Source organism: Condylura cristata, unplaced genomic scaffold (assembly GCF_000260355.1).
Source record: "Condylura cristata isolate star-nosed mole 26May11 unplaced genomic scaffold, ConCri1.0 scaffold00002, whole genome shotgun sequence".
Lineage (NCBI taxonomy): Eukaryota > Metazoa > Chordata > Mammalia > Eulipotyphla > Talpidae > Condylura > Condylura cristata.
The window spans coordinates 60,543,184-60,556,711 of NW_004567103.1; the positions used below are offsets into that span (position 1 = coordinate 60,543,184).

At 35.7% G+C, this 13,528-nt stretch overlaps 1 protein-coding gene across 1 annotated transcript in view; it reads left to right on the forward strand.

Moving 5' to 3' along the window:
- NMI (N-myc (and STAT) interactor) overlaps positions 1 to 12,223 on the forward strand; it is a 17,613-nt gene extending 5,390 nt beyond the window's left edge. Inside the window, exons 2-8 of the mRNA XM_004674881.2 lie at positions 511 to 597; positions 1,880 to 1,975; positions 3,473 to 3,635; positions 6,980 to 7,086; positions 7,173 to 7,359; positions 10,031 to 10,137; positions 10,913 to 12,223. Coding sequence (XP_004674938.1) covers positions 514 to 597; positions 1,880 to 1,975; positions 3,473 to 3,635; positions 6,980 to 7,086; positions 7,173 to 7,359; positions 10,031 to 10,137; positions 10,913 to 11,095 — 927 coding nt within the window. The 5' untranslated portion in view covers positions 511 to 513 and the 3' untranslated portion in view covers positions 11,096 to 12,223. The remainder of the gene's footprint in view (positions 1 to 510; positions 598 to 1,879; positions 1,976 to 3,472; positions 3,636 to 6,979; positions 7,087 to 7,172; positions 7,360 to 10,030; positions 10,138 to 10,912) is intronic.
- Positions 12,224 to 13,528: the final 1,305 nt, after the last annotated feature.

Sequence of the window (13,528 nt, forward strand, 5' to 3'; positions counted from 1 at the left end):
AATCTTAGAAAGAAAGAAAGAAGTGAAAATGTAACTTTTTTCCCCATCTAAGTGATTGGACTCCAGAGGAGTATGAAGTGCAAGAGATCTCCTGCAACTGTGGAAGAAACATGTTTTGGGGTTTTTTTACTTGTATTCACATTCTGAAGAGTACAATCGGGAGAACTAAATACTTAAATGAAAAAGGCTAGAAACCAAAACGTTTTATTGGTGAAATGCAGCATCATATTATGATTGAAGTGTGAACACAAAAGAATATTAATGCCCACTATTTTGTATTGTGCTGAAAAGCAAAAGATTTTTAGAACCATTTTATATATTTATAGGTGTAAAAGTTATTTGAAATATAGCATTCTTTTGAATACTAGCTACATGGCAGCAAAGACTTTGATGATAGGACGGAGACATAGCAAAGAAGAGGCGTTTCTCTTATAAAAGAGTAAAAGTTGTCTCTTCTTGAATTTGTATGTATGTACTTTTTAAAAAATGCTTATTTTTTATAACAATCAGAAAATGATGGCAGTTGATGGATATAACACAAGCTTGCTTAACACAAATTGCCTAGAAGATGGATTTATGAAAGATGAAGAAAAACAGGTAAAAAGGAAAATTACTATGTATTTTATAATTAATAATTATTATAATATCTATTAACTTGATAATGAAGATTGTTTTATATGTCTTTCTCCACAATTAATTTTAATTGGGAGGATATTAGGGTTTTCAAACTTTTAAAAATTCCATTATTCAAACAGTATGAGATATCTTTCTACTTTTTCTTTTACAAGACTTTGAATAGTAACTGCTTTTTTCACTCCTTTGCTTTGCGTTTGAAAGTTAAGAGCTTCACTTACCCATGGCCATATGCCTTTCTTGGCAAGGCAGCTATGCTATGAGAATCACAGAAATTTTCTTTTATTGCAATGGATTAACATGGCCACAATTACAGTACAATTAAAAATCATATTTTTGCCACAACTAGTTAGGAAGAGAATTGGTAGAGCACTGAATTAAGATTCAGAAGATAGTGGTCACAATCCTTGCTGTACTGTAAAGATTTCTGTGTCTTTGTTCTCATATCAATTATGGTTTCCTTGTTGGTATTGGTAGTAGTAGGAGAATTGAAAAGTGATGATGTAAAGCATTCAACAAATATATTATTTTTGTGATCATATTAATTCTTACATTGCCTAGTGCCTTACTTTACCTTGCTCAGGATAAAGGAAATTTTGTTTTATTCATTCATTTAAAAAAATGAGTTCAGGCCCTCTCTGGTGGTGCAACTGGTTAAAGTGTAGCACTGCAAGCTAGCCACAGTTGCTTCAGTGTGAGTTCAATCCCCAGCCCCAGAGGTGAACCACATAGCTCAGCAGACCTCTCCTGTCTTGCCCGCTGCTCCCCTCAGCAGTGTATTTCAGTCAATCTGCCTATTCTGCTCCCACTCTGTCTCTGATGGATCCTCTCACCGCCACTGCAGCTCTGGCTTGTACCCCAGTTCTGTATGCATAAATAAACAAATCTTAAAAAAAAAAAATAGTTCAAGGCCTCCCTGGTGGCACGGGGATTAAAAGTATCAGTGATATCATGCTGTCACGACTGGTCATGAATTCCATCCCCCAGCCAGAGAGCTATCCCACATATGGTGCAGCAGGCCTCTCCTGTCTTGCCTACTGCTATCCTTAGCAGTGTATTTCAGTAGATCTTCCTGTTCAGCAGCCCACTCTGTCTCTGGTGAATCCTCTTACCCGCTGCTCTGATAGCCTACACCCCAGTTCTTCCATGCATAAATAAATCTTTAAAACAAAAAGTAAAATAAAATTAATTAAAAAAAAAGACTTCAGAGATATTTAATTTTTTGCTACTATTTGATATTTTTTAGAATTTACTTTGTGAAATTTCACAACAAAATATTCAGCTAAGGGAGCAGGTCAGAAAGCTTGAAGCTGAGTTACAGGATACCACCAGAAACTCAAAGGTAAGTCCTTTATTTTGTGGATCATGTTGCATACCCACTTTTCAGGAAAAGCAATTTAATTATAAAACTAAATTTATTTATAAAATTATTCACTTATAAGTTCTTCCTGGTGCAGGGTTAAATTCTCAGTGCTACCAAGCTTTTGCTACCTGGCCCATGCTTCCCTCAGCAATGTGTTTCAGTAGGTCCCCCTGTTCTACTCCCCATTCTGTCTCTGGTGAATCCTCTCACACCCCCAACTTTTGGCCTAGACCCCAGTTCATGTATGAATACATAAATAAATCCTTAAAAAATTCACTTTTTTTCATTAAAGCATTATTATCTGTAACACCAAACTGACCCCACCCCAAAATGTCCCTCCCTAGTAGGACAGATAAATGGGTGCATTCCCACAGTGGAATACTGCACTGCAGTGTGAATGAATGAGCATAAGTATATGCAGCAACTTGGATGAATTTCATAAACATTATCTTGGACCAAATAGACAAAATATATGTGCTTCCTTTTTAACAAAGTACAAAACTGGAATGGTAGAAGTTAGCAGGTAATGCTATTTACCCATTTTGGGGGGATGTAGGAACTGGAAAGGAATCTCTTGAGATATTATTGGTCATTTTTTTTCTTGTTATTGAGTGCTGGTCTCCTGTGTATGAAACACTTCGCCAAATTTCATTTTGCTGTATACTTAGGATACTAATTCTTTAAAATATTTAATTATATGTTAATAAAAACAAAAACTGGTCATTCTTAACCATTTGGGGATCAAATTCTTGTTCTTGAAGTTCTTTCTTTGGTATCTCCATTAAAAAATGAAATAGTAATTTCATTGAATTTCACAGTTAAAAAAATTGCATGTATATCTTCCCCATTTTAATTCTTTCCGAAATTTCCCAAATTTGAATTTGATATACCTTTCACCTTTTTTTTATTTTATAACAGTTTCACCCTTTTTTAATTATAATAATTCATGTTGCTAAAAAAGATGATGAGCTGGAAATTTGAAATTAATAAATTTTTAATTATATAATGAGGAATCTTCCCTTTTTTATGAAATTATCTGGCTCTACTATCAAAATGATCATTGTATATATCCAATTGTATTTCATACCTCTTTGCAGTGGTAGTGTATTGTCTAGTGACTCCCTTGTAAGACAGACTATTATTGGCACAGTTGTTTAAAAAGTGCTTATCTGCAGGAATGATGTAAGGCTTAGAGTCAAACGTCATATAATAATGACTAGCTAAAACATTGATCAGATAAAGTGAGAGATTAAATGCTTTTGTCTTTATCTGTGAAGTAATATTAAAGGATCAGCATTTGATTATATTGCTGAGTACTTACCAGGAAAGAAGCACTGTTAAAAATGTCAAGTAAGAACAGACTAAATTCTAAAATCAGTGGAGAGTGAATTATTGAATGATGAAATCACATTATCATTGGCATGACTTCAGTTATTTCTTATCGTGATAATAATCAAACAGTTCTGTTTGAATTAGATTAAAGAGGATATTCCTAAAATGAAATTGAAATTCATAACTACAGAGGATCCTGAGAACGACAGCCAGTTTTTCAATGTCTCCTCTTCATTTAAAGTGGACTCAAAAATTCCTTATGAGCTACAAAAAGGACAAGTTCTTATCACCTTTGAAAAAGAAGAAGGTATGACCTGTTTAGAAATTTAACTACGTTACTTTTGGAAAGCTCTCAGGCTTTCAAAAACCTTTCATATTTATTTGGCTCTTACTTTATGTTTTCTGTGCATATCATTTCATCTCATTTGAGTAACAACTTGGGGTGGATATGATTATTCCCATTTTACGTATGAGAAAAGTGACTGAAATGTTTAGTGACTCAAATATGATTACTCATTTGGAAAGTACTAACTCTAAGACTCAAGCCAGGTGTGATGTCCAGAACCACAGTCTTTGTTCTCCATATGCTGCCTCCCAGTGATGGCACTGGTAATCATGTTCAAAAGTCATAGAGCTAAACATAATTCTCAGAAAGTTCTCATGGACATTATTCATAGAACTGTATGAAAGGAACAGGGATGGACAGTTGCTGTTAATTTTGTATAGTCAAGAAAAGGGATTCTTATTTACCTAAGGCCACACAATCTGCAAATGGACGCAGCCCAGAATTCAGAGATTTGGAATAGAGTTTGATGTTAGCTAAGTCTGCTATGGTGTAGAATCTTCTTCAAAGCTGGGGTTCCCTTTCTGAGGAGGGGCTTTTCTCCTTCCTAGAAATGTGATTTAGATTGGTTGGGTTCTTGATCCATCTTCAGATTTTTATGATCAGCTTTGTGGTAGTACCTGCCTTAGGAAGATGCTATGTATTAAAGGAGAAATGTTAATAAAATAGTTAACACAGTACCTGATACATAATAAACACTTCAAAAATGTGATCTGTTTTTACTGTTATATGTTAGAAATTTTCCAGATAATGAAACAGAAGCTTGAAGAAGGTAAGGACCTTGCTTAGGGTTTGTGTAGTTAATAAATTGCTTTATTGAGAGTCAAGTCCTGGGTATCTTTGTACTTTTTTCTAAACCAACGTTCTTTCAAGCAGGCTACCCTCGATTCTTCATTCTTGTTTTTGTCTGTTTATGGGGTGAGACCAGATGGGCTTTATCTTCCAGTGATCTGAGAATCTGTGGTTATAACTCGTGTTTCCTGATACCCAGTCATTCGCTATACACTGAAAATCAACATTTAAAGAAAGGCTTTCTAGTAGGTCATTGTATGTTCGTTCACTCTTGGTTTCCCCTGCACCTGAGGGTGGAGGAGGAGACCAAGAGCCACACTGGCAATTGTCAGTGGCAACAGAATATACCGGACAGAGGGGTACACAGCAGGGTTTCTGCACAGAAGTTACCTGGGAACTCTGAATAGGATTCTTTTGAAAAACATCTGAGTCACAGCTTCACCCATTGCCTGGCTCTGAGATCTAGTTATCCCGGGACAGCTCTGGATTTAAACACAACTAAATACCAGTGGGTTTTGGATAGCCAGAGTTATGGAAAATGAAACATACGTGGTCCTTCTCCGATGTCTCAGATCACCAGATGTTGGATATCCAGTCCAACACCATAAACTGAAGAGCAACATTAAAACAAAGGCTTTTAATGTTGAAAGGCGTGGGGGTTGAGAGAGGGAAGGAGCAACAGCTGACTATTACTTCATTGATGATTTCTGTTGTTGCCTGTTGTCATAAACAACAAAAAGTCATAAGGCAAGTTTTCCAGACATACTGTGATACAATGAGTCTGAATTCCCACACGACAGGGCCCTGCCTTCTCATCTTCTTTCTCTCTTCCTCCAGCTGTGGAGTGCTATCTGGTAGTCATAAACACATTGAGGTTTATCAAACCAGAAGTGAGCATCACTTCTAAGTATAGTAAGCTGCTCGTAATGTTAACAACTTAAGTATTTTTTTTTAATATATTTTTTAGATTTATTTATTATTTATTCATACAGAACTGGGGTACAGGCCAGAGATATGGAGGGTGAGAGGATTCACCAGGGACAGAGTGGGGAGCAGAACAGGCAGATGGAGGAAGTACACTGCTGAGGGGAGCAGCGGGTGGGTCAGGAGAGGTCTCCCACACCATGTGGTCACCACCTCTGGGGCAGGCGGGGATTGAACTCATGCAGAAGTGGCTTCAGCTTCTTAGTGCTGTGCTTTAACCGCTGCGCCACCAGGGAGGGCCCAAGAACTTAAGTATTATAAATTCTAATGTCACACAAAAGTAAACACACTCACATGCATTTTAAACTGACATACAATTGATACTTGAAGTTCTAATTATTTTTGTATAGTTATATCACTGTTCTCCCACTTTCATGAATAAATTAGACTTGCTAGCATTGTGACTGGATAGTAAGATGATTTACTTTTTAATTGATGATGTCAAGAACAGTTTAGCCAAAGTAGAATTTTTTATTAAATATGGCCAGGAAAAAATAGTAAACTCATTTGTGGTATTCAAGCCTCTGTGGTATTTAATATGTAATCCTTGGGAAAAACACAAAAATGAATACTTATTTCTGTGGTGCTTTTAACATACTAAAAAGCAGTGACAAAAAGATAAATAAGATTATCAGAATGACCCAGCTTACTCAACATAGAAGGAATTTCTGGCTGTCCATTATACTAGGGGGAGTTCTCTGCTAATCCAACAATGAAAAGGAAAGGTGTGTACTAAAATATTATATGGGGCCTCCCTAGTGGCCTAAGGGTTAAGTCTCAGAGCTATCATGGCTAATGCCTGAGTTCCATCCCCAACTAGGGAGCTCACCCACATAGTGCAACAGACCTCTCCTGTCTCACCTGCTTGCTTCCCTTAGTAGTATATTTCAGTCTGTCCTGCTCCCTATTCTGTCTCCGCCAAATCCTTTCATGCCTCATATTTCTGGCTTACACACTAGTTCTTCTATGCATAAATAAATAAATCTTAAAAACTATATATACAAATTTCAGATTTCATAAGCCTGAAACATTATCAGTTTCTCTTAGAAGTTGAGTCTAGAACTTGATGAGAATTTCTACATTATAATTCTTGCTGATGTGTTTTGATATTATTATATCTTACTTTGGTGGCAAGACCATTATCACTTAGCAATCCCAAGAAAAATTAAAAAATTCGATTCTAGTCCCTCCCTAGTGGCCCAACGGGGTAAAGCACAGCATTATGAAGCTTGGCAGTTGCTTCAGCACAAGTTCGATTCCCGACCAGGGTGGTGACTCACATGAGGAGGCAGACCTCTCCTGACCCTCCTACTGCTCCCCTCAGCAGTTTACTTCATCATTCTGCCTGTTCTACTCCCCACTCTGTCTCTGGTGAACCCTCTCACCACCCCTGCACCTCTGGCCTGTACACAGTTCTGTATGCATACATAATAAATCGTTTAAAAAAATTGATCCTTTAAAGACAAGGAAAATGAGAAATATACAAGATATTTTGTTCTTAAAATAAAAGTTTAAAAATTTTTATTTTTCAGTTGCCCAAAATGTGATCAGGCTGGGGGAACATCACATACGGATAGACGATGTAGATGTTAAGGTGATGGCCAATCCTGTTCCATTAAACACCGGAGTCAGATTTCAGGTATCACAGTGATTAAAGCTTTTTAGAATTTAAGAAAACATGGACACTTTCTCATTCATATTTTTGAAAATGGCACAATTTTACAGGTTAATGTAGAAGTTTCTAAAATGAAGATCAATGTTGCTGAAATTCCTGATGTATTGCCTGAAAATCAGATGAGAGACAAACTAGAACTGAGCTTCTCTAAGTCCCAACATGGAGGCGGAGAGGTGGCATGTGTGAAGTATGATAAGCAGTCTCGAAGTGCTGTTATTACCTTTGTGGAAATTGGAGGTATTCACATATTTAGAAAGTTAAAAAACAGTCTACTATTTAAATTATTTTCTTCCATGTCTGAAAATATTCCTTTTCAACATCTTTTATTTGGGATTTATTAGCATATTAATTGGGGAGATTTTTAAGAATCTTGTAAAGTGGCAGAGTCTAAAAATTATATCTGTGAATGATACTGAGAATGATAATATTAAAAGCAACAGGTACTAAATCTTAATGTTTTCTCACCACTTGCCAGACCTGGAGCAGGTGTTCTGTACATGCGTCTTCTCTGATCTCAGCACAACTTTTGAGGTAGATGTTATATTCATTTTATCGATGAGAATACTGAGCCGTAGGGAATCTTAGTCAAGCTCACACAGTGGGCATGTCACAGATATATCTGTATCTACCCGTCAGTCCGTCCATCCACCCATCCACCCATCCACCCCATCCATCCATCATAATTTTCTCTTCCTTCTCACCTATTTATTTTTGATTAAGTTCTTTTAGGTAGAAGAAATTGATTCCAAGGGACACAATTAGGGTGACTAGAAAGAATTTCTAGATGTCTTTCTTTTTTAGTTATTTCTGTTGTACTTTTATCAAATCATTTTATGGCATTTTACAGTTTTGGTTATTCTACAATTAAAAAATAGAAATTCAATAATGATTTCTGTTAATATATTCCAGTGATTCTCAATGTAAAAATCTCTTGCTGTAGTTATTTCTCTTGGATTATGGAAATCTAACCACAATATACAATTAAAAAACATTAATAAGATTTCTTCATAAAACAATAATACTTGTTTTTAAAACAATTTGTTGAAATTGAAAAACACACATTTAGTTAAAGGTGAGACATTTTCTTAAATTTCCCTTTATCCTACTATGTATAGTTTGTTGAGTCTCTTTGCAGATCTTTCTCTGGGCACACACAAACACACCAATAAGTTTTTGACCTGGGCCATTGGATAGTGTTTAGGGCTTCCTGGCAGAGTGGTTATAATTAAAAAGAGATCCAAAGGGAACAGATTTTTTGAGGCTGTCTTATATATTGTCTTAGAACTGAACAAAATCTTGCTGGAAATTTCCAATCAAAGATTTTAATTTCTAATTTCATACATTCCATTTGTTTGGGATTAGTTGGCCAATCTCTTGTGTTAAAAAAAATGATAACTTAGTTTAATACTCTATAGTGATCGTTAACACTGATGACTTATATGCAGCAAAACGAAAAAATAGTTATGAAACTTATAATAGTTAACATTAACATCCGAAGGATATGGAAGTATCTGAAGGTAAAATAGATATGCCAGGTACCTTGCAAGCTGTGTTTTGCTGACCTGTCACAGCATCATCTGAAGCAAGTACTGTGATTCTATACATTTTGCAGGAAAGAAAACTGAGGCTTCAAATTGAGCAACATAGCCAAAGTCAGGTAGCTAATTAGCAGGTGGACTGGAGCAGAACTATTTGACTGACCCTGTACTTCCCTTTTTTTTCCTTCAAACTTTCTTTTTAATTATTGTGGTAAAATTTACAATTTTAACCATTTAAAAAACGTGTACACGAAGTGCTTTTACAATTTTGTGCAACTATCACCACGGTATATTTCCAGAATTTTTTCATCATCCCAAAGTAAAACTCCATACTCACTGAAATAAATGATTCCCCATAATCTCTTACTCCCAACCCTAGGCAACCCCATTCTACATTCTTTCTCAATGGATTTACCTTCTAGATAGCTTACCTAAGTGGAATCACAGAATATTTGTCCTTTTTTTTTTCTGCCTTATTTCATGTATCATAGTGCTTGCAAGATTCACCCATGTTATAGTCTGCATGAGACTTTCACTCCTTATTACAGCTGAATAATATCCCATTACATGAATAGACCACATTTTGTTGATGCATTCATTTGTTGATGGGCATTGGGTGGTTTTTCACCAATTGGCTATTGTGCATAATACTACGGGTGTTTGAGCCCTTACTTTAATTCTTATAGCTGTATATCTAGGAGAAGAGTTGCTAGGTCATCTGGTAATTCTATGTTCATTGTTTTGAGGAACTGCCAAGTGATGTAACTTTTTATTCATACCAGCAACACTGGCTTCAATGTCTCACAAGCAAGGACCTGCACGCTTAACCATTGTATCATATCACTAATTCAAGGTGGACTAATAAGAGGAGAAAAAAAATTTACTGGATATTATTAAAAACTCTTCCTGTTAAACTTTATACAACTTTGACATTACTTTTCTCCTCTCAAAAAAAAAAAGTGCTGCTAAAAAACAAGTGCACCATAGAATTTCTTTAAAAAAGTAATCACTTAATTTACTGTTTACTATGATTTTATTTTGTATGAAAGACATTCAAACTTTAGTTGAAATATTTATGATGGCCCTCTCTGGTGGCATAATGGGTTAAAGCACAACACTATGAAGCTCTCCGCAGCCACTGCAACACAGATTGAATCCAATCCCCGGACAGGGAGGTGACCCACATGGCACAGCAGACCTCTCATGTCTTGCCTTCTGCTCCCCTCAGCAGTGTACTTTGTCAGTCTGTCTGTTCTGCTCCCACTCTGTCTTACCCCTGTACTTCTGTCCTGTACCCCAGTTCTATATGCATAAAGAAATAAATCTTTAAAAAATATTTATGATATTAAAAAGTAAAAATTTATTTCTAGTGGCTGACAAGATTTTGGAAAAGAAAGACTATCCTCTCTATATAAATCAAAACTGCCACAGAGTTACTGTTTCTTCATACACAGAAACACATGTGAAAAAGTTTCAGGTAAAGTTATCTCTTTTCTTCCATTTTGGGAACTTACTGCTTAACTTTGCCTCACAAAATGTAAAGATGGGATTCTGTTATTGTTTAAATCTTATCAGTGAGGGATATAAAAATTGTTCATATTTTGCTTCATGGAGAATGAGGTTATCTTTTAAAAGGTGACTTTAATGCAAAACTGTCTTATTTAATGATTGCATGATTTTTAAAAATGAAATTATTTAGATAATGGCAGAGGGATGCAGCTCTATTTCTGTTGTGTGTCTAATATCATTAGACATTAAAAATGATTCTGCTCACTTTCTCTTTACTCCAGATTTGTTCCTTTTTTCTTTTCTTCTTCAGTTATTAAATGACACCACCATCCACCTAGTCTACCAACCTGAAACTGTAACTCTTGGTGACCTGTTCATTTTGTTCACCCCTAGCATTCATCTAGTCACTAAATCCTGTCAGTTTCATCTCTGACTACCTTTGATATATATATATATATATAGTTTATTTTTACATCATTTTTTTCCATCTCAATTTCTGACTACCTTTTTAACTGATCTTTCTGTCCCTCAAGTTGCTCACTTTTTCTCTATTCACTATAATATAGCCACCAGAATTATTCTTCTGTAACTCAGACGTGATTCTGATCCTCCTCCCTTGCTTGAAAAATCTTCCAGAGATTCCTTGTCTCAAGTAGGAAGAAGTTCAAAATATTAAGCAGACATTAAAAATATGTTTACAGTTGAAAGTGTTCAGAAAATAGTCTTTTTGTTTTCCTCCTTAGGTGTTTTCAGGAATATCCAAGAGAACGGTGCTTCTGACTGGAATGGAAAAGCTTCCATGTACTGATGAGGAACATATAGAGGATTTAGTCACAATTCATTTTCAACGGGAAAAGAATGGAGGGGGAGAAATAGATGTTGTAAAGTGTTCTCTAGGTCAACCTTGCATAGCATACTTTGAATAATGATCTCATATATGAAAATGAGAGCTTTTGAGCCCAAATCACTGCCAATGTTGGACAAAATTATCATTTTTTTCCTTAAAAATGATGATTTTAATCTTTAACATTCATTTATTCTTAGATACAAATTGTGTTTCTGTGTTGTTGAGTTCTTTATTTCAAACTGTACTGCATGTTTACAAATGCAGTAGGTGCATTTGAACCCGTGCCTGTTGAACATCTTAAGTAACCCAATCACCCCATTATACATAGGCTCATTCTGTCACGGTCACATGGACTAACTCAGATTTGGCCCCAGTCCTACTAGCATGCAGGCCTGACTCATAATTTTCCAAAAGAATTGTTCAATTGAGCAGTTCTGATTACTATAGATTTTTCTGAACTTTCAAAGATCCTTTTCCATTTCACAACTCCAAAAGTATTCTTAGAGCTGAATGTAGACTTCTTGAACATTCCTTCACTCAAAGTACCAAATGTTCCTGGTTCCTTCTAAGAACTTGCAAAGAAAGAATTTTCATTCTTTATTTTCACTTTTAATTTAAATAATTATTGTAAGGAATTAAAAGTTTTGTAAAAACCTGGCATCTGGGAATGTCAGAAGATTAAATACATGTTCCTACCCTTTAGGAACTTAACATTTAATTGGAGCAAGACCCATTTTATTGGCATTTCCAACATCTTTTTTTTTCCCACCATCTTTTTAAGTTGCACAGCTTTTAAATGAAAAAATTCAAGGTTCCTATTTACCACAGGTAAATTTTTCTTCAGTAAAGCGCATTTGGACAGCTTTTATCTAAATATGGTATGTTTCATGAAGAGCCAACTGCAGGATTAAATTCACATTAAAATACTGGCAGACATGAAATACTTTTAGTAAAAATTCTAAATTTAAACTTATCCAATGATATGTCTACTAACACATAAAGGGAAAAACTGAAAGGAAAAGAATAACTTGGCTTTTGCTTCTGTTACTTTCTTTAGATTTTAAAGTAGTTATGCTACAATCAGAAGTACTTATTCTCACACTTCTCTTTGGAACGAGAGAGCACATACAAACTGGAAAATTTATAATAAATATTCATATACACCATTTTGGAAAAAAAAATTCTCTTGTGTCAGTTTTTCTTTTGAAGTAATAGACTATTTCACCTCCCAAATAAAAGGAAAAAATTAAAGAACTTTATTTTAATTGTATTATTTTCTTATTACTATAACATTGTTTTACATCACTGTATTTGACTGAGGGGGATAGGTTCACAGCTCTTCAGCATTATGTTATCATACCACATCGACAATCAAAACATGCCTAATCCTCTATCACAGGCTTTTGAACCCCTCCACTTTTTATCCTCCCTCTGCCTCTGGTAGCTTCAAGTCTACAATTACAGTTTCAGGCTTATTTTGTTTTCTTTTTTTTTCTGTTCCTTTGTTTTTTTATATTTCATCTTTGAGTGACATCAGAAAAACTTAATTTCTACTGGTGCAAGCTTACTAGCACAGAAGTCATCATGTATAGGCTATAGCAGACTGCCAGAAAAAAAAATTTTCCTGATATTTAGGACAAAGTTTGAAAAAGTCATTATTTGTTTCTTTTGGGAAATGTCTTTAGGTAGTAATATAATTTTATTGAGTTCTAAATTTTTACAATGGTTTTTGATAAATATTTGTGATCTTAGAAAATTACACTTTTTGATTCTTTGTACCACTCTATTCATGTGTGAAAAATGTTGGTTTCTCTTGTTTATTTCTTGAACTTTAGAGATGTCATAGTGTTAGGAGGAAAGGATGTCCTAAAGGAACTCTGTAGAGTTTTGTGGACTCCACACCCTCCTCCAGCTTTCTGGACTCCACCCCTACTCCAGTGATTGGAAACTACAACTCCCAGCAATATCAAGGAAAGAACTGCCAGGACCCCAGGGCAGAGCTAAGCAGGCATTCTGAGACTTTGGGGAATATATACAGGGGGCCATTTTCTACATGCTCTCTCTCAGGGACAGCGTGGCTGGTGGCTATCAGTGTGTTACTGGAGTTCCAAGTCAGCTGAGCTGGTAGGATGTCTAGTTACCTTGTATCTCTCTCTCTTTCCCTGGGCTGTTCCTTTTCCTTTCCCCTTTTGTAAATAAACCCATTATTGACCCTTTTTGTATGTGCCTGCAGTACAATTAAATTTTAAGTGTGTTGGTAAGGTCCCACAGACAGCCCAGTTCACACTGGATTGCTCTACAACAATAGGAGAAGTGTTGTCTTAGAAAACTTACCAAGAGGTAATGTAAACTTATTTAATGTTGGGGACCAAGGCCGGCATCTTGCATCTGTCAGCATCTTGCACCATAAAAAGGTGAAATGGAGTGCGGATAGAGAAAAACATCCGGGTTGCAAAAGGCATGTGGGAAGAACTCCCTGCCCCCACCTTTTCCCTTTCCTCTTTCTTTTCTC